The following is a 21,115-nucleotide window of genomic DNA, read 5'->3' on the forward strand; positions in this document are numbered from 1 at the left end:
ACCACCTCTCCAGGCATTTCTTCCCACTACGTACTCCTTCCTGGGAAGGAGCAACCTCCTCCCTCCAAACAGCAGCTTGGGCAAGGCTTAGTAATGGTCTTCCTCTCTGCTGCCCAAACACTCTCCCTAACCGAACAGGATGCAGTGTATATAGCCAACAGGCACAGCAGATGGATGCCATCCATTGCATCATCGCATAAGTCATAACGTAGAGATTACAAAGCTCTTCACCTAGCATGGGAAAGGCTGAGGCCAGGATTCATTCTCCCCAGGCATGCCTTTTTGAGCAAGATACCCCTGCCCCCTCTACCCCCCCCCCAAAAAAAAAAAAAAAAAAAAAAAAAAAAAAAAAGGACAAAGATTCCCATTTCTGGGTACATGGCCAAGCTGTCCTGGCCAGGGACAGCTGGCTCTGCCAGGGCTCTGATCTCCAGCTACGTAACCTCCTGCTTTCCCTCCAGCAGGACCTGTCAAATAGATGCAGCGATGACCTGGGGCTGTATTCCAGCAGGGGAGGACAGCCCTCGTTAATATGAGTGCAGCCCAGATTAAAACCTTAGTCATAAGGCAAGGAATAGTGCTTGCACTCAGGGGCTCGAATTTGCAAAGCACGGAGGGAGCTCTGCCTCCAAACACCCTGATTGCTAATTGCTACCCATAACGTTTTGACACAGTTCTTCAGGACAGACGTGATTGGTGGCTTAGTCACAGAAGCTCCTCTGTGACTGAGGAGCTGTCTTAAAAACTGCTGCGTGTTGTAACTCACAGTAGCCAAAACACTCCCAGGACAGTTATTTTAGCTTCATTCCAGGGTGTGTAAGAGAAACATTAGAAGAATAGGGAGCAAAAACGTGGGGGAAAAAAAAAAAAAAAAAAAAAAGGAAAAGCATGGCTAAAAGGCAAAAAAAGATGACAGGCATCCACAAATCACCCTCAGTGGACCTTCTGGCCAAACTCACTTGACTGTCCAGCCTCCAAGTGTGAAATGGCAAGCACGAACGTGCGCTTGAAAGACGCATCTGAGAACACCTGCTCCCATCCCAGAGCCTGCATGTGTCTTTTTAATGGCTGGGAAAGGCTACAGCTTCCCAGCAATGCTCTGCAGGTGTGCTGCTCCTCTGATGTTCAGCTTGGACACCCACAAGAGAGACATACCTTGGCAAACTCCCGGGGCTGCAGGGTTCAAGAGAAGCATGTCCATCCCTGGAAAGTTATGGGCATCCAGACAAGATACTGGGAGTGACTTCTGAGCATCCCACCTTCTCTGGGACAACTTCCCATGCATACAGCGCTACAACACAGCATACATAGGGCAAGTCAAGACAGCTTGTGCATCTCTCTCTGGAGAAATGCACCGCTTGACATCTCCTGGGATCTACGCGGCGTAAGAGTAGAGGGAGTTGACTGTGAACAATGCTACAAGCCCAAATCCTAGGCATTCAATTTCCTTGTGAGTAAGAGTTATTGAAAAAGGAAGACAACAGATGTGGGGAGAGAAGCCTGTTCCCAGGCTTCCCACTGGGTAGAGACAAGGTCACCCCGTGAGTCAGGAAACGGGCACACAATCCGCAAAGGTGAAGCCCTGAGAAATCGCCAGCTCAGGTTTTGTGCCGTCACAGCCAGCGGTAACTCCCTCCCAAGTCATATTCTGATATTTCATCACTTGTCAGTCTGAATCAGGATGAAACGTAGACACTTTTCAAAGAAAGAAAAGATCCGAAAATACCATTCACAAAACTACCTTTCATGTCTTTCCCATTCCCTATGTGGTTTTTGATAGCTGATGGTCTAAGACTTCCATTAATGCCCCATTACTCCTCTGGCTTCCCTCCATCACCTCTTTCTCCTTCTTGTATCAGCTCTGGTTTCAATGCCTCGTTTGGGCATGAGAACAGGAGTCCAGAATTTCCAGCAAGTTGGGGCCTGAGGTGCTGATGCCCTGCTGGGGTTTACTCAGAACCACAGCAACAGGAAACAGACCCACAATAACAGGTTTCTCAAACCTCGGACCACTGTAAAACGATAAAATGTGCTTTTACGCAAGAAAGGGATCGATTCATCCGTGAAATACAGATGAGTGAGCGCTTGCCCAATCTACTGCAGAGGTGAAAGGAGGGAGTGGGAAATGGACGGCCACGAACAAAAGTTGAGCAGGCAGCATTTAGCATTTTCACAGATATTTCAACAGCCAGACCATGACTGTCACAAAAAAATGCAACTCCTGCAACTTTCCAAGTGATTCGTAGGTGCGTGTGCTCACAATGAACTCACCGTTCGCATTGCTGCTAGGCGTGCCGAGCCCGGTTAATCAGTAAGATGAGCACCACACCAGACCCATCCCCAGCTTGTAAGGGTATAAAAGGGCCAGCCTGAGCCTGGGGAGCACAACTTCATCTTCCCTCCCTCATCCACTTCCTCACTGCTTTATTCTCCCTATTGCTCTCGCCCTGCTCACATCAGCTGCCATGTCTCGCCAGTGTGTTGCAAGGAACCAGTGCAAAACTGGGTTCAGTGCCGCTTCTGCCTTCATCCCAAACGCCTGCAGCACCAGCTTCATCTCACGGTCAACTTCCCAAGGTGGAAGCTGCGGCACCGCTGCTGGGTATGGAAGATTTGGTGGAGGTTTTGGAAGCAGGAGCCTCTACAATGTCGGTGGATGCAATAGGATCTCCGTAGCTGGAAGGGGTGGTGGCTTCTATGGACCTGCAGGTTTTGGTGCTGGAACTGGAATTTCCTATGGTTTTGGTGGCGCATCTGGTGGTGCCTTTGGGTTTGGTGGTGGCATGGGTGGCCCTGGATTCCCTGCTGTTCCGAATGGGGGCATCCACGAAGTTTCCGTCAACCAGAGCCTTCTGAAACCTCTCAAGCTGGAGATTGACCCCAACATCCAGAATATCCGTAAGGGTGAGAAGGAACAGATCCAAACCCTCAACAACAAATTCGCCTCCTTCATCGACAAGGTGAGACATGAGATTTATTGGATATGCTGTGCTGATTCTTCAGTGGAGAAGCACAAATAAGGGCACGTTCTATCTTTATCAGCAATTTAACTCTTCGTGTACTGCCATATCTAACAGCAGCAGCCAGGGAATAAAACACGAGGGGTGCTGGGTTTGAGACCATTTGTCCCACACATTCATGCTAAGAGAAGACCAGCCAGCAGAGGGAAAATGGTGATATAGGATGTAAGGAAGCAGAGCTTGCCATATAGTCAGGAATGTTAACATAGATTTGTAACATTTGCTTCCGTCTATGTGTCTTTCAGCAATCTGTGCTATTGCCCAGTCTTTGAGTATGAAGTGACAGCTGTTTCCCACAGGCTGGGAGCTCCCCCCTTTCAGCAGGATGGTACCTGGCCTCTCTTAGGGAAACCATCCTGAAGCCACTGTTTCTGAAATATCTTTTTTCTCTTTTCAGGTCCGATTCCTTGAGCAACAAAACAAGGTCTTAGAGACCAAATGGGCCATTCTGCAAGAGCAGGGGAACAAAACAGTTAGAAACAACATTGAACCCCTCTTCGAGACCTACATCAGCAACCTCAGGAGACAGCTGAACAGCTTGCTGGCAGACAGGGAGAACCTGGGAGGTGAACTGAACAAGGTGCAAAGCCTTGCTGAGGACTTCAAGAACAAGTAAGTCTGTTCATTTGTGGTCTGCCTGGCCGGCAAGTGGGCTGCGACAGATGACAGCTCTCTGTTGCACCAGTGCAGTCAGACAAGGCAAGAAGGGCTTTTTTGCTAATATAATCTTCTGAAAAAGGCCCAGGATTAAGTTTGCATACGTGACATAGAGAATCTCTGTGCCTTGTGGCTGAAAGTCACAGGCAGAAAGCCATAGAGCTAAGAGACCAAGCTACAAAACTGCACATATAAAAACAAGTTCTTAATAAAATGACTTCTGCATCAGCCTAGACCAACCCTCCATTTCCATCCTGCAGATATGAAGAAGAGATCAACAAGCGCACAACTGTTGAGAACGAATTTGTGATCCTGAAGAAGGTGGGTGCATGCACGCTGCACCTCCCAGGCCTGCGAGCTGTCTGCATGACCACAGCAAGAAAAACATCCTGCAGCTTCTCTGAAAACTGCTTCATTTTTGTGATGTGTTTCCTCTTCTAGGAGGTGGATGGTGCCTACATGAACAAGACTGAGCTGCAAGCCAGGCTGGACTCCCTTGTGGAGGAGATAAATTTCCTCAGAGCCCTTTATGAAGCAGTAAGCACCCGCGTTCATGCCCTTCTAGTTCCTAATGCCCTTGCTTCCCTTTCCCACCTCAGAAGCTCAGGACAGATTTTTATTTTTTTTTTACACTTTGCACTAAAAAGTCAATGCTTTTTCCGTTTCACCTGCTGTATAAACCCTTCCTGAAAACTTATTGGAAAAATCCCTTTGGACACCCAGCTCTGCCCTCTGCTTGGAGCATTTCTGCCCCTTGAGCAAGAGGGGAAGTCTCACGCCTGTGACTCACCCAAATGCCTGCTGCCTCTGCAGGAATTGTCTCAGATGCAGACCCAGATCTCTGACACCTCTGTCATCCTGACCATGGACAACAACCGCAGCCTGGACATGGACAGCATCATTGCAGAGGTCAAAGCTCAGTACGAGGAGATCGCCAACAGGAGCCGAGAGGAGGCTGAGTCCTGGTACCAGTCCAGGGTGAGTGCCCAGGAAGGCTTCTGGGCAAACCATGCCCCCTGCCCCAGATCCTTCAGATCTAAAAATCCTACAAAGCTCTAAGTGCTGATTTGGGATTGAGAACAGCTGCATGCTTTGAGCACAAACACCCGCATTCCCCCACGCTGCTTCGCACTAACCCGATGGATTTTACCTTGACCGTTGTTCCTCTCTCCGCCACAGTACGAGGAGCTGCAGGCTACCGCAGGCAGGCACGGGGACGACCTCCGCAACACCAAGCAGGAGATCTCCGAGCTCAACCGCCACGTCCAGAGGCTGCGGTCTGAAATCGACAGCGTGAAGAAACAGGTAAAGGGAGAGGAAATTCAAAGACTTGACTTTTCCTGTGGCCTAGCCTTGGCTGCCCAGCCAAATCCAGTGAATGAAAATAAATGCATCTCAGTGCGTTTGCTGGATAGGGAGTGAATATGACAGCGTTTATCTCAGTGCAGTAACTTCACAAAGAGTGACGATATTAATAAACCTGAAGAGATACAAAGAGGTGTGGAAATTAGATTAAATCTAGGCTATGACCTGGCCCAAAACATGGATCAAGCCAGTGATTGTTAAGAAGCCCTATGTGATAATTCAGCATCTTCTGCACCTAGGCCAGCCATCACAACTCCGGGGTACAAAGAACTGACCTGTGCTCTAGATGGGGAATTCAACCACTGTTTTTCCCCCCCAGTGTGCCAGTCTGCAGACAGCAATTGCGGATGCCGAGCAGCGCGGAGAGATGGCCGTCAAGGATGCCAGAGCCAAACTGGCCGAGCTGGAGGATGCTCTGCAGAAAGCCAAGGCAGACCTGGCCCGGCAGCTGCGCGAGTACCAGGAGCTGATGAACGTCAAGCTGGCCCTGGACATAGAGATTGCGACCTACAGGAAGCTGCTGGAGGGCGAGGAGTGCAGGTGGGTGCAATTTTTTCCAGTTTCCAGTGGTGCAATGGGGTCACAGACCCTTGTCAGGTTTAGAAAAGGCCCCCTGGGCTTCCCACGTTCAGAGGGCTCAGAACCTGTTTAGAGATGAGCAATTGCACACGAGGATGAGCCATTCAGGAATACGGCAGCTTTTTGTGCAAACTTTGCAACTTCCACCAAAAACATTTCAAAAAAGTTCTGCTGCTTTTTCAACCAGCTCCTGTTCATAAGCTCCCCTTAAAAGCTTACTGTCTCCTTTTGCTCCCTAACAGGCTCTCTGGAGAAGGTGCTGGTGCAGTGAATATCTGTAAGTAACTTGTAAAGACGGTTTTGTGACCTTTACATTGCTCTGCCTGCCACTCAGGGGTCCCTGTTTGTGGATGCCTCTAACACGGGTGCTTTCCTCTTGCAGCTGTGACCAGAACCTCTGTAGGATCAGGATATGGAAGTGGAAACTCTCACAGCTTTGGGGGTAGCAGCGGTATTGGAGGTGGGGTCTGTGCTGGAGGAATGGGCTTCGGCTCATTCGGCTCAGGTGGACAAGGCATGGCCGGGTCATGCGTGGTTGGTGGAAGCAGTTCCAGCATGAAGTACGTCTCCACCACCTCTTCAAGCAAGAGATGCTACTAAAGTCAGACATCAGCACTGCTAGCCCATGTGTGCCAACCTTCCTCTCATGTTGTGTGCAATCTTTACTCTGTTACTTGCAAAAGGTTTGGAAGTCAAAGCTGTCTGTCCTTATTTATATAAAACATGTCATGCTCCTGTTTGTTTTTTGACTCTCTGAAAGCCTCATTTCCCAGAATTTGTCTAATAAAAAGCACGTGAAATTCATTCTGTTGCATTCTCCTTTCAATTTCAATTACTTTATAGTGCCACAGGGGAAAGAGCACCTGACAGAGCAGAGCAGAGCTGAAGGGAAACACAAGTCACACACACAACAGTTGAGACCTTTCCTTCCTCTGCCCTCACTGAAACTCCACGAGTACCACTTACATCTCAGAGGAACTGGGAATGTGATGTTCCATTCCCATTTGCGTGAACATGATTTTTTGGCATCAGAAAAGGAAAATACCACCTTCCTTACCAGGCATTAGTGACGATGTCCTTCTATTTTCATTTCTCTATTACAACATCTCTGCAGCTTCAGGCCACCTTGATCACACCCAAACCCCTGTAACCTTTCAAGGTTTTATGTTAGGAGTCAGGGAGGGATATAAAGCCATTTTTTCCCCCAACAAGCAAGTAGTTCAGCTCTTGTGTTCTGTACACACAGTAGCTGTAGGATTTAATACAATGCCATCACTGACATTACCATAATTTGAAACGTAAAAGACCCTTTAAACCCCCAAACTCAACCTCTTTGGAAAGAATCAAGTTCTTAGACATAGGCTGAAGATGTGTTAGACCCTGAGAGTAAGGAAGGCTTAGTTCCCCTCCCCTGAACAGCAGAAATGAGAGGCTAACTACAAAAGCACCAAAGCCCATATTAAGGAACAACCCCTGTGCCGAGGTTACCGCAGCAGATTGTGCTGGTTCAGTCTCTGACACAACCCTGCTGAGTGACTAAAGCGCTAGAGGTAAACGTGACGCACATTAAGGGCACGCCGACTCCTAGCCTAAAGAGAAGGCGATACAATAAACCCCTGCTTTTCATTAATCCTCCAGATCTAAGCACAATAACACGCTACCTGAAAGGAAATGGCTTGTCCTTGTTAACACCTGCCCGTCTTTCTTTGGCATCTCTGGACCATATTTCTCCTGACACCAGCAGAACAGGTATTTGGCTTGCTGGAGGCTATTCCAACGCTATCCAACAGCAAACAGGTATCTGACGGCCTGGAGTTTCACATGGCAGCCGGTTCTCTGGGGGACTATCTGCTTTCAGCCTTTTGGCTAGGCAAAGCATCCAGGCTCCCCCTGTAGCCAACAGAAAGGCACAGGTGCCTCCCAAATTATCATCTTTATCAGAAGTACCACTGTGCAGATGAAGTCTTGCTTGCAAAGCTGAGGAGCATAGACCAAGACATCTAACTTCTCTTTTCCTAGGTCAAGGCAGGTCACTCCTACCCCAGGAGCAATTGAGGAGCAAATTCAGATTTTTCTTTAGTGAAGCATATCAAATTAGTATTTTCAACATCTCTACTTTCCCTCTTCTGGAAAATGCAGTCCTGTCAGCTTTAAATTAAATGGGCACTGACACCTAGCTAAAAGCAAGCTCAAAGGGAATGTTCAGACACACAGATATATTTTTTATATACATATACGTATATATATTCCCACCAGTACAGTAATCACCACTCTGAAAAACACAGGTTAGAAATTTCAGTTAGTTTTATGAGCCTGAAGGTTGCCAACCTGTTGCATTAGTGAGCCAGGTGATTAACGGGCTGGGAAAGGTGGCCATGTGCCAGCATACCAAGCTGATTAGCTCAGTCAACTGGGCTGCAGCCCTCTCCAAAAGGATATAAGGCAGGGGGGTACTCCAGCTCCCAACTCTGGAAGATCTCTGCCCATCTGCCATCTCACCTCATCATCCTCTGCTCCTGCCACCAGCAAACAGTTGCACAGAAGTCAGTTGGCACTAGGTCAGGAGGACTCGCTAAGGGTTTTAGTGCTGCTTCTGCCACTATGCCTGCAAACCGAAGCAGCTTCAGCTCCATGTCCATGTCCTGCAGCAGTGGTGGAGGCATAGGACAGATCAGCGGTGGTTTTGGCAGCAGGAGCCTTCACAACCTAGGGAGAAGCAAGAGGATTTCCATGAGTGGAGGGTATTGCTCTGCTAGACCAGGATACAGTTACGGGTTAGGTCACGGTGGGTTTGCTTACAGGGCTGGCAGAGCTGGGTTTGGGTTTGGAGGAGGATGCGGCCCTGGGGGTATTCAAGGGGTCACAGTCAACCAAAACCTCCTGGCACCTCTGAACTTGGAGATTGACACCAGCATGCAGAGAGTGCGTCAGGAGGAGAAGGACCAGATCAAATCCCTCAACAACAAATTTGCCTCCTTCATTGACAAGGTAAGACGTGTTTCACTTCATCCAGCCCAGCGTGTTTGTCATTGCAAGTACAGTGGGATCCGGGTTGCTCTCGATGTTATAAACTAGCTTCTAAAACCTCACTTCTAAATCTTAGTGCTCAGGAACTTGTTCGGCTCACTACCTCTGTAAACATTATGCCACTGTCAGAGCTTGTAGACAGTCTGGATATGGAGCCCACTATATTTGCAGGTTTCTTTGCAGTTGAATACTGTTCCTGGTTTCCAAATTTTCCTATCAGTGATATCACTATCTAAAGCCCACTTTAAATTACATGAAACAGAATTAAAACAACAAAACCCCTCGCATTAAAGCTCACTTCTCATGAAAAGTGAGGCAGTTCTTAAACTGATGGTTCTGAATGCTTTAAACTGCTCTGGTGGGTTTCAGGTGCGGTTCCTGGAGCAACAAAACAAGGTACTGGAAACCAAATGGAGCCTCTTGAAAGACCAAAAAGTTGTGAAAAATAACATTGAGCCTATGTTTGAAGTGTACATCAGCAACATGAGGAGACAGCTTGAGGCTCTAGGAGGGGACAGGCTGCAGCTCAGCTCTGAGCTGAAGGCTATGCAGGATGCTGTTGAAGACTTCAAGATCAGGTAAGCAACACACACAAAAGAAAGAAAGAAACCCATCCAGTTTTTCTTCATTCTGTCCTCTTTCTGGATGAGCTAAAAGACCCAAGGCAACCAAAAACTGTGAAACCTCAGAAAGGACTAACATGACTTCGTTCCCCTCACTTTAGCTGCATATAAATAGCAGCAGCAGCACTCTACATAGGCTTTTTTTTTTTTTTTTTTTTTTTTTTTTTTTTTTTTTTAATATACAAGCACTCTGAACACTCACATTTCTTATTGATGTGAATTCCTTTCCAGGAGAGAAAATCTTCCTAAAAGGAAAGATCAATTTTAAGTGTGTGCTTAATTGTTTCTTTGTCTCTCTTTTATTAAAAAAATAGTAATAATGCTGATTAATATGGATGTACCTGGTAGTTCTAGCACTCCTGAAAGCCAGGAGTTAATTTCCACCCTGTGGAAAGTCACTGAAGTCTCTGCCGAGGGATTCAGCTCAGCTCATTAACTCTTTAGGCTGTTAGGAGGAGGTGTTCCTTCTCATCCACTCTTTGCACTTTGGAAAAACATCTATCAAGCCTTACTGTCTGCTACCATGCCCACGAGGGATACACTGCTTAATGGATGTGAATAAGTAAGGAGCTTAAATTGTCAATCTGGAACCAGAAAAACGAGAGGCAGAGCAAGGAGCAGGCTGCAATTCAAAACAAGGACACGCGCATTCTGCCAAAAACCCTCTGCTCTGCCCTTCTCGGGAGATCACGCGTCTGACACTTTCTGCCACCTTTACCAACAGTGCCTCTAGCCTAAAACAAGCATTGGAACAGAAACGACTGCCTTGGGGCAGAGAAATCATCCGGCACAGTTTACGTTCAGGCCTCTTTTATGGTTTCCTGTGACTTCAGAAATGGAACGTTTAGCAGAGAAAAATTCTGTCCTATGTCAGTTTGGCCATTCTAGACCTCAGAGTCGGCTAGAAATTAGCCAGCTGGATGGGCAATCCCATCCATTTTAGGATGGGATAAGTATCTTTCTTCATCAGCTACAGAAGGAAAACCCAAAATATCCAATTTCCAGGTAGCTGAATAGGGATGAATCCCTGCCATAAGCACAATAATGCTGTTGATTACCTGGGTCAGAGTTTCCTCCTATTCTCTCGGGACCATAGTGAAAGCAATGTTAAACTTTGAAAAACAATGCCTACCATTAGCACAGTCTGCAGCAGCAGAGATTGCTCAGATGAGAGATCTTTGTGCTCACCATGGCTTCAGAGAAGAAATCATTTGAAAAGTAAAGGTGACGTCTTAGCTCAGGCTTTCATGTTCTACCTGCATCTGACATAAAGTGGCAAATATTCCTGCTGGCTCCAGATCGGGGAATCTCTGGGCAAAAGCTCAATTACATCAACCAGCTCAGCTCTTAGCTGAGGTCATCATCACCTTGCATTGTGGCAACAACACCTGCACCTACCAGGGGGACGTCACCGCTTCTGTCCCCTAGCAAAAAAACAAACAAACAAATTTGCTAGGAATTTGTTCTCCTTGCCTGTAAATTTATTTTTTTTTACACTTTGTGGATCCTAAATTATTCTTTCTAATGCTTTGCTCTTCTGAGTCAAATATTAATCAATTCAGTAATTAGAAATTAGACATATGCCAAATTAATTTTCTTCTTCTACGTGGCTAAGAGCTTAGAGACCCACAAATCTATACAGAGCCTAGCACTTAATGGCAATGATTTTAAGGGTTGGACATTCCTGAGATGAAATCTGAAGCCCTTCCCCAACAAAAAGGTCATGAAAGGCTAATGTTTTTATGAGCTGCACGGATTCCTTCCTTTGAACTCCTGCCTTTCATCTCCTGCACCTAATTCACTTCATTTGAGCCGGGCACTGCTCCACAGCCAGTGCCGGTTCTCATCCTTCCCCAGGAGTGGGACGCACGGTGCTGCCGTCCCCAACCCTCCTGAAGCCACCACAGGAGCTGGCATTGGAGATCCCCCGCTCCCAACCTCGTCTCTCCATACCCCGGCCGTCCCCAGCCCTCCCAAAGCCACCACGGGAGCTGGCGTCGGAGATCCCGGCTCTTCTGACTAAGGCAGGCGCGGCGGCGGCGAGCTCAGCTCCGGCTCCACCCAGCCCTCTTGGCCTGAGAAAATTCGGGGAGTACAAGGCTCCCATTCACAGCGAAAACGTCGGGGAGGATAAAACGTGCCTTTAATGAAGGCCTGCAGCTTTTCTAGATGGCCTCCTTCCACCACCTAGCCCAAGGGTGCTGTCTTTCTATCACAATCTGTGATATATATATATATAATAATAGACATAATATATGCACTGACATAGCAAGGACAGACGTGCATTACCAGGTAGCTATTTATGTTGTTTTCTCCCGAGATCCACGCACAGGCTCTAAAAGTCCCTGGGAACAGACTCTTTATTCTCTCCACCAGCACCCTACATGGATGGGTGGAGGAGGGATTTCCATACCCCCGTGGCAGGCGGGGAGGTTGGGAGCTGTAAGGCGATGCTCCTCTCCTCTTCCAACAGGTACGAGGAGGAGATCAACAAACGCACGACTGCAGAGAACGACTTCATGTTGCTCAAGAAGGTGAGGCCAACAACAAAGAAGGGACACACTTTTTAAAGACAAAATGCATTTGAATGCAAATGATCCTTTTTATCCGGCAATGCCAAGCTGGGCAAAGCACTTAGCAAATGTGTAGTCATCCCTCCTTGAAGATGAAACACCCAATTGTGCCAGTGTGTCAGTCCTTGGCAATAGCTCATTCTTGTTTCAGGCCCCTCATCCAAAATCCAGGTGAGCTGTGATCCCCAAGATACAAGACCAAACCTGGGTCATCCATACCTTGCAGCCATTCTGCCCCTTTGCACAGGCAAAGTATGGGAAATCCAGTGGCTTCTGATATGTCAAAAACTGCTTAGGTCTGTGGCTATCCCCATTCTCAAAGGAAATGCAGAATGAAGAAAAAAAAAAAAAAGGAAGAAATCAGTTTGATCCACTTGCTCTTGTCTCTGTTTAAAGGCACAGAGGTCAAGACCCTCCCAGTCCTGGTTTGTCTCCTGAGGTTTGCATAAAATGACAACCAGTCTTTGTGCAAGGGAGCAGGTAGGCAAGGTGTAAAACCACCATAGGTTTTCCATCTCCATTGTCATGGTTCCAGGATGCAGACGCTGCCTACATGAGCAAGGTGGACCTGGGAACCAGGGTGGATGCACTGACGGATGAGATTAACTTCCTGCGAGCTCTCTACGAAGCAGTAAGACTTTGTCAGATTTCCTTTTTCTGCTATTTCCCCATTTTCCTGCTGCCAGCAGGATCAAACAGGCCCAAAAGAGATATTCAGAGCTGCAGCTCCCTCCCAGCCCTACCACTCAACTATGCATAATCTCTAGGACAAGCACTGGGGTCAATATCTGGGCCTGAGCACAAATGTTGTTGGACTTACAGGAGCTGTCTCAGATGCGGTCACAAATCTCCGACACCTCCGTGGTGCTGTCCATGGACAACAACCGCAGCCTGGACCTGGACAGCATCATCGCAGAGGTCAAGGTGCAGTATGAGGACATCGCCAACCGGAGCCGGGCAGAGGCTGAGTCCTGGTACCAGAGCAAGGTGAGGATGTGAAAATTAATCAAGTGAGCTAGAAAATTATTGCTTAGCAGTTGCCAAAGCCTATTCTATATGGGAGAGTGCAAGCAGGTAGAACTACGGAGTAGGGTGCAAAATCAGGTCAATTTGGATAAGATTTTGAGGTTTTTGTACATGCCATTTTGAGAAGGAGAGGTAAAGGAGAATAAGGAGAGATGGAGGGAGAAAGGCAATATGCTAAAGTTCATGAGGACAAACCTTTACTGAGTACAGAAAGAGACAGAAGACCCAGTCGAGAGGATCAGAGCAGGGTCAGCCCCTACCAATGAGTTTAATGACTTCTTGTTTGTGTCTCATGCCCCTGCCCTTCTCAGTACGAAGAACTGCAGCTCACTGCTGGCCAGCACGGGGCCGACCTGCACAACACCAAGGTGGAGATCTCAGAGATGAAACGCGTGGTGCAGCGGCTCCACTCAGATATTGACAGCGTGAGGAAACAGGTACGGTGTGCAGAACCCCTCCAAATGTGGGAGCACCTCCACCACCTCGTGCTCTTGCGAGGATGCCTGGATATTGGGGGGTCACCAGACACACTTCTACTTCTTGCAGTGTGCCAGTCTGCAGACAGCCATCACAGATGCTGAGCAGCGTGGGGAGATGGCCCTCAAGGATGCCAAAGCCAAGCTGGCCGAGCTGGAGGATGCTCTGCAGAAAGCCAAGGCAGACCTGGCCCGGCAGCTGCGCGAGTACCAGGAGCTGATGAACGTCAAGCTGGCCCTGGACATTGAGATTGCGACCTACAGGAAGCTGCTGGAGGGCGAGGAGAGCAGGTGGGTGGCTCCTCATGCCCCTGCAATCCAAATAATGTCTAAACTCATAAATATTTTCATATTTATCTGCAACAAAAAAGGGAAAGACTACAAAACTCCAGGAGCAGTGAGCTTTAGGGAGGGCTGCACCCGCACGCATTGCAGATTTCCCAGCAGAAGACATAAGCAAAGTCAAACGCCTTTGTTTATACCAGCTGGTTCCACAGAAGAGGGACAGGAAAATCCCATCTTTTGAAGTTCAGTATTTTGCGCTGAGTAATTTTGGCTTCCTTTCTGCAGCAGCTGCAGCTCAATGCACTGGAAGCATATCTCAACTGATTTAATTACTACTGGACATTCGTTAGTCTGCGTTTGATACCTTAAGCGGTGGTTAAACTTTAACTCTTGCTGTTTCCTAAGAAGTATTACCCTCAGGGTTTGATCTCTGCAAGGGGTAAATGTTGCTTCAGCTCCACAAGCAGGTCTGTGCAATTTTGCATCAATGAGAATGAATCCCAGAGCACTCTGCTATTGAACGGGACTGATGCCAAACTGTTATTTGAAACCATCCTAAATAATGAGCCCTTTCTTCTCTGTCCTCTTTCTTCCAGGCTGGCTGGAGAAGGCGTTGGTGCAGTGAATATTTGTAAGTAATCTGGCTCTTAATAGACTGATTAGATTGAGTATTCATTGAGTTGTTCCTTAGATGTACCTGGGCCTGGCAATGACACAATGAGTTGCGCAGCTATTAGCTACCAGCACAAAAATGGAGTGTATGGGTTTTGTAACTCTTTGTAAGACTGAGGTGGCCAAGGAGCCTGATGCATCTTTTCTCTGGCCAACTCTGATCATGAAAGGTTTTAGACGTTAAGAAAAGCTAAAGAATATCATCTGTGAAATACAGGCAGTGGTAGACTGTGTGAGGAAAACCATCCACACATAACTGCAGACGCTGAAGTGCCCTTGTACTATCCCAAACAAATTAACCTTCTCCCCTGTGGTCTCCCATCACAGCCGTGGTCTCATCTGGGAGCAGCTACGGAGGTGGGACCACACTGGGGCCAGGCTTCAACAGCAAGCTTGGCCTGGGGGTCGGCAGTGCCAGCGCCGGCAGTGGGAGCTGCCTGGCTGCTGGATTCAGCTCTGGTGCAGGAAGCAGCTCCAGCATGAGGTTTGTGTCGAAAACCACCACCAAGAAGAGCTATCGGAGCTAAGTCACAGCAGCACCCAGCTCCCCTGGAGCAGAAGAGGTTGAGCACCACCTCCTGCTGCCAGCACAGAGCTATTAACAGCATCCAAAGAGCCGTGCTTATCGCGTTCCCATTAGGGGAAACCATACTCCCAGCACGACTTCCTGGATCAGCGGAGAGACATCTCCAAGCCCACTTAATTCCTTCGCAGAAACTCTCCCCCAGCTGACCAGAAGCCCAGCACTGCTTGGCAATGAGTAATCAGCCTTCCTACTAATGGGTGCCATCGTTAGAGCTCAGCTTGCAGCATCCCTTGGGTCCCCTTGGCTCTGGTGTCCTGGTGTAAATCCAGAGTAGATGCAGGACTTGGATTTACACCAATGTACATGGAAGCAGAACCGGTCCCTTCACCTGCTCATGACAGAAACCAGGAGGTGTGCCGATACCACAGTCTCTTATGTTCCCTCCTGATCAACCCTGCTCCCTGCTGTTGGGCTTGCTGTCCCCAGGGGCTTGCAGAACTGAGAACAAAGCATCTTTCAGCAAGAAGCAGTTGCTCCATTTCCCAACTTTCTTGCTCTGCTGTCACTTCTCTATCTGCTCCAGGGCTCTCCAGCTCTACCCACATCCAACAACACAACCTTCATTTTCCAGAGGTGAAAGGGGCTGGCTCTTCACAGTAATTCCTCACCCACCCAGTACGTGTAACTCGAGCCAGAAGAGCACATAACCCACAGGCTGCTATATGCTGCACATAACCCACTTGTCTCAGCAGCAAACCAACCCCTCCACCAGCCAGGGAACTCAGCCTAGAGAAAATAACAGCACAAGGGTTGGAAAGAAAACAACACAAGAAAACATCTGTTATAGTGCCTTTGTTCTTAGCTTCCCCCCACCTTTTTATGGAAGGAGGAGGGAGGCAAGGAAGAGGGTTAGAGAATTACATGCCAAAATGTAACCAGCCTGTTTCCTCTCAGCTTCTGCTCCTGTTGAACTGAGTTTTATGAAATTTCTCCAATAAACTGCAATCAGCCTTACTATGAACAGTGTGGATTTTATCTGTCCTTGTAAAAATCACTTACAAGTAATTTTAAAATAAGGTTTAAAGACTTGCCGTAGGCAACCTCTGCCTCTCAGAGCCTTCCCTTATCCTGCTCCCTGGTTCAGTCCTGGGGCGGGGGGGGTCGGGATGCTAAGTGCATTGGAGAGGGGTCACGGAGCAGCAATACTCCAGTGCTTTGGGAGGTTTTCCAAGCTGCACAGCCAAACAGAGCAAGACCAGAAGGTGGGGCTGGTTTTGCCTGGCTGTAAACACCTACCTCAGATCCAATCAAAGGACAGAAACAGACACTTTGGGGTCAGATTAATCGTCCCCCAACACCTCCTTCCATGGGACCGAAAGGGCTCTAGGCAGTTGGCTGAAGATGCCATTGCAGGAACGCTCCAAAGAGATGTTTTAAAGTTGGGAAAGATGGATCCCACGCACATGAGCTAAACTTCTGGAAAGGCTGGTTCCACACCTGCAGCTTGTGCTGCGTGTTAGCATCGCTGTGTGCTCCCACAGCCAGAGCTGTGCCTTTGCCCAGCTACACTGACCTGCAAAATGCAAGCAACGCAGAGCTCCCGCTGCTCATTCCTAGTGCCCCGCATGGAAAACAGGAGGGATTTAGCTCCAACCCCTCTCTGGAATGGCCAAAAGAGCTGCCAGGCTGTGGCTAAATGAGGATGCGATCCCAGGGCAGTGTGATGCTCCAGAGCTGAGGTTTCTGTTGGGTCAGCAGATCGAAGCTGGGCTGGCTCAGACAAGCTGGCGGTTCTGAGCTCAGGTCTGTAATTAAAAACCTGAGAGAGAGAGAAAGCAAGAAAAGAAGCCAACATCACTTCTTCCATTTCACGGTAGATGCCAACTATCACATACAGCAGCTGTTCTCCAGCATCCAGGGCCCAATCATGAGAGATGCTGAGCTCTCTCAACCCCTTTTAGGCTGACACCCAAAGAGTGCTTAGCACATACAACTCCCACACAGCTTTACCCTAAAATGTTGCCCGGCTAAATAAGGCAGGCCAGCTTTCAGGCTTGCATGCATGAACTTCTCTCTGATCCTCTCCATGGAGCAGAACACGTTCTCAGGCCATGATGAATGCCAAGAAAATCAGATAAAAGCAAACGCACCTTTAGAAAAGAGTGAGAAATTCAGGGCTAAGCCCTCACTGTTATCCCACTGGAGGCAAAAGAATTAAGAAGTTTCCCACCCATGGCACACAGCCCTTCAATATTTCAGGGAAGATGGGACTGAAAATACCCTATTTCATCTTATAGAAGAGACTTGCATGCTTTTCTTTTGTCCTCATCCCTCTGCACCCACCTCCTTTGCTAATATATGTATATTCCAAAATTATATTCACGGGGATTTGCCAAGCAAATTCACGAGAAAGCAATAGCCAAACCCAGTTCTGCTGTAAGCTAATCCGTACATAGGACACTTCCCTTGGAGGGATCAGTGCTCTCACCACCATCTCAATGTATTCAGCCTTTGTCTTTAGTTTTCCCTGGCTGGTACAAAGGTCTGAGCTGGAAAATTTTTCATCCATGGCTCTCTCCTGCTCTCACAGCCATCTTTGCTGCAGCTACTTTCTGCTTGTAGTCACAGGCCAGCAGAACCCTAGCACAGGCCCATCTCCTGTCCCAAGGGAATTAAAAGATTGTTCTTGAGGTTAACAAAATCACAGAGGTCAAATGAAAGAAACAGAAGCGTAAATTATAGAATTGGGTTCAAAAAAAGAGCAATTCTGGCTAAAGGTTGATGTAATAGCAAACCCAGTTGGCCCGTTTTTAGATACCTATGACATTCCCAAGAGTTCAACTCAAATGCTTCTTTTCCCCCGATGCAAAGCAAAGCAGTGCTCCTTTTTGTACTCCTACTGCCCTGCACACGTCAAGTGATTGGCTAAGCTTCTCTCTTTCATGCTTACTATAAAAAAAGAGGTTTGCAAATGCAGTTTTTATGGGATCAAGGATTCCCTCCCATTCAAATTAGAAACACAGCCTATAACCGAACAATCGGTGTGCGTTTAAAAGCAGCTCGAGTCACTAATCTGCAAAACTACAACTTGTGTCAACAGTTGGTTTCCATGGGGAGGTTGAGCAGGATTAGATCCATATTCTTGCTTAGGCTGAATAACCAGGAGCAGAACCATTGGTTTTCTTCCCCTTGAAGGTATGAAGAGGGGACTAATAGGCAAACGTGTGCAGGGAATGAGTTTGTTATGCTCAAAAAGGTAAGAGCATTTCAGACCAACTCAAACTCTTCTTCCAGGCTTTTGGTATGAACAGCAGCCAATATTGCTGGAAAGACAGCAGGTGAGAGACTGCCTCTCACTCTCCAGAGACTCTAGAGGGACCTAAAAGCCAACTTTTGTGAAGATTTAATTAAAAGAGTTGAATCCCACCTTAAGTGAGTCAGTTCCAGTACAGCATGGTCATCTGGGATGTTTGTATACCCCAGCTGGTCAAGACCTTTCCTTTTCTTCTCTGTCTAGCAATTTTTATCTTGTGCCTACGATGATGAGAGAAGCAATCAATTTAATAACATGGTAAAGCTTATGTCCTTGAAAAAAACAGCGCTAGGAGTTTGTAATGCCATCACGTGCTGGCATTAAAGAGAATGCTCTTTCGATTCATAAAACCTTCTCTGACGTGCTTCAGGACATGGATTGTGCCTACATGAACAAAGCTGAGCTGGAAGCCAAGGTGGAGTCCCTCTTCCAAGCGGTAATGGCTTTACTTTTTCCTTTTCCTCCACCTCATGTCTCTTGAGGAGGATCACTTAAGTTCAGGGAGATTTTCGGTGTTTCATGTATACATCAGACTAACACTCTGGATTTCAAAGGCATTACTGTTGCATTGGGCAAAATCCTAAGGAATCTGTTTCAACTTGATGGTAGAGGCAGAAACCAGAGAGCTTAAAGCAGAAAATCCTTCTTTGGGTTTCTGTAGTGAGCCTCAAGTCCGGGTACACAGAGTAGACATCTCCTTGTATCTGTGCCATGGAAATGTACTGGGAAAGCACTTGTGGTGCAGACAGTTGGTAATCTTCCTGTTGCCCCTAGGACACTGCTCAGGTTGTGCCATTCCAGATACCTCTGTTATTGTGCAAATGGACAACAGCCGAGGCCTGAACATGGGTAACATCAGTGATGATGCCAAAGATCAATTCGTGGACATTGCCAAAAAGAGCTGGGCTGACAGAGTCCTGGTCATACAGCAAGGCGAGTTGTGATGGACACTCACAGAAGTATTTATGCCCCACTTCTGCTAAGAGCCATGCTTCTTCAGATTTCCTAATTTGGATTGAACGGGATTTTTAAAGGTTTGTTTGTTTTCTTAGCCACCTGCAATGTTTCCCTAATGTGTAATATATCATTTGCTAACACCTTCACACACAGAGCTGCTTCTGGGTAAATGAGTCATTTGTGTCCACCAGTGACAAAAGTTTTGGCCTTAAAGCTCAAGATCCGGGACTGCGGTCCCAGAATCACATAGCAGTTTCATCTCTGACTCATTTCCCTGCTCTGGTATTTATTTTCATTGCATTTTCTCTCTCCTCAGAATGAGGAACTGAGAGAAGCCACGGGCAAACATGACAACAGCTTGCGTAACTCAAAAAATGAAATTATGGAGCCGAATTGGGTGATTCAGAGACTAACTGGAGAATGTGAAAACACCAAAGCCCAGGTAAGGATGACTCAGGGACAATAATGTGCCAATCACAATTCCCAGGCTGTGGATTTCCAAAACTCCTCCGCTAGAGAAAGGGAGTAATTAACCCAGTTTTGATGAAATACATGTCAGCTGCTTGACTCTCAGACTTGCTGATAAAACAGAGTACAGAGCAAAACAGTCTGTTACTGCTACTAATAATTGAACTACCATCCGTACGGACCTGCAGCAAGAAGACAATGCATGAGCCAGAGAGAATTGTCCTAGAGTTAGAGGGTTATCTAGAGTCTGAAAATACGACAAAGTGCAGGTGGATGAATGCATAGGCAGATTCAACATCTCTGAACCATTCGATGCAAGTGCAAGTACGCTGCAGTAATGAAAATCTCCTACCTGCAGAGATGCAAACTGGAAGGAGCCATTGCTGAAGCTGAGGAGCAGGGGAAAGTGGCCTTCAAGGATACAGAATTCAAAATATCCGAGTTGGAGGCAGTGCTGCAGAAGGCAAAGTGGGACATGGCCTAGCAGCTGCACGAGTACCAGCAGTTGATGAACATCAAGCTGGCCCTGGACATCAAGATCGTGACCTACAGGAAGCTGCTGGAGGGCGAGGAGTGCAGGTTGGTGCTGGCACAACCCTGCAAAGAGGCTTACAAGGAAGAAACAGTAATGCACCTAAGTCCACCACCACTTTTCACAGTCTGCCACCATCTCTGTAATTGCAGCAAATCCCCCTGAGACCCAATGTCCATGGAGGTGATGCTTTGCAAAGTACTTTGCAGCCTTTATGGGCCCAAATGCCTTGCAAAGTCAAAAGCTCCCAATGCACTCCAGGCACTTAGGTTTGCCCTCAAAGCTAAGTGCCTGAGTGCATTGAATGCACTTGCATGAATAAGGACAATAACATCATATCCCTGACCCAATCCCAAAAAAAAACCAGAAAGAAAGAGGAGACAAAAACCTGTAGATTTGTTTCCCCAGGGAATTGCCTAAACATCTAATTCTAAACCTGCTCAAGCCAATTTGCACTACTTGGTTTAATTGAGCTAGCTCAAAACATCTTGCTTTTTTGTTGTTGTTATTTTGTTCTTGTTTTTAAGTAAGTTCAAAAACATTTCAACTGCTTTTTCCTGTTGTACTGGAGAATCTGTAGCTTTATTCAGTGCCCCTCTCTCCTTTGGGGATGGGCAGCCTGTGAGGCCAGCCCTCCCACAACGCCTTTCCTCAGATTTCTGACCAAAAGTGCTCTAAAGTTGCATTCAGTGCTACTTGTCTCACTAAAATGAGAAAGTGTGTCCTGGGATGAGGGAAAAAGTGGTGTTCATACAATGGATAGAGAAGAGATGCCACCACGGAGCCATTAAATACATCCCAAGCCCAAACTGGCAATCCAAACTGGAGCAATGAGGTCTGGCACAGGAGGACTGAGGGCAGCCTAGAATCACAAGGTTCCCTCCAGATCTCCTCATGCACCATCCTTGTAAAGACCTCTCTGGGCTCTGGAGTCGAGCTGTCCAGCAAGGATAGTAATTTTGGCTTGCAATTGCAACCAACCACTGAACAGGGAAGGGGAAAAATGCAGTAAACAA

At 47.4% G+C, this 21,115-nt stretch overlaps 2 protein-coding genes and 1 pseudogene across 2 annotated transcripts; all 3 read left to right on the forward strand.

Moving 5' to 3' along the window:
* The first annotated feature begins 2,465 nt into the window (after positions 1-2,465).
* On the forward strand, positions 2,466-6,221 carry LOC116499898 (keratin, type II cytoskeletal 5-like). The gene is made up of 9 exons (XM_032204750.1): positions 2,466-2,960; positions 3,418-3,632; positions 3,938-3,998; positions 4,119-4,214; positions 4,491-4,655; positions 4,857-4,982; positions 5,362-5,582; positions 5,864-5,898; positions 6,004-6,221. The coding sequence occupies exons 1-9, from the start codon at positions 2,466-2,468 to the stop codon at positions 6,219-6,221; spliced, it is 1,632 nt and encodes a 543-aa protein (XP_032060641.1).
* A 1,707-nt stretch (positions 6,222-7,928) lies between these two features.
* Positions 7,929-14,830, forward strand: LOC116499834 (keratin, type II cytoskeletal cochleal-like). Its single transcript, XM_032204686.1, has 10 exons — positions 7,929-7,940; positions 8,148-8,609; positions 9,018-9,226; positions 11,745-11,805; positions 12,380-12,475; positions 12,667-12,831; positions 13,182-13,307; positions 13,417-13,637; positions 14,228-14,262; positions 14,631-14,830. Exons 1-10 carry the CDS (start codon positions 7,929-7,931, stop codon positions 14,828-14,830), a joined length of 1,587 nt encoding a protein of 528 aa, XP_032060577.1.
* A 3,685-nt stretch (positions 14,831-18,515) lies between these two features.
* On the forward strand, positions 18,516-20,264 carry LOC116499835 (annotated as a pseudogene).
* The last annotated feature ends 851 nt before the right edge of the window (positions 20,265-21,115 follow it).

The sequence above is a fragment of the Aythya fuligula genome, chromosome 29 (assembly GCF_009819795.1).
Source record: "Aythya fuligula isolate bAytFul2 chromosome 29, bAytFul2.pri, whole genome shotgun sequence".
In the NCBI taxonomy this organism is placed as follows: domain Eukaryota; kingdom Metazoa; phylum Chordata; class Aves; order Anseriformes; family Anatidae; genus Aythya; species Aythya fuligula.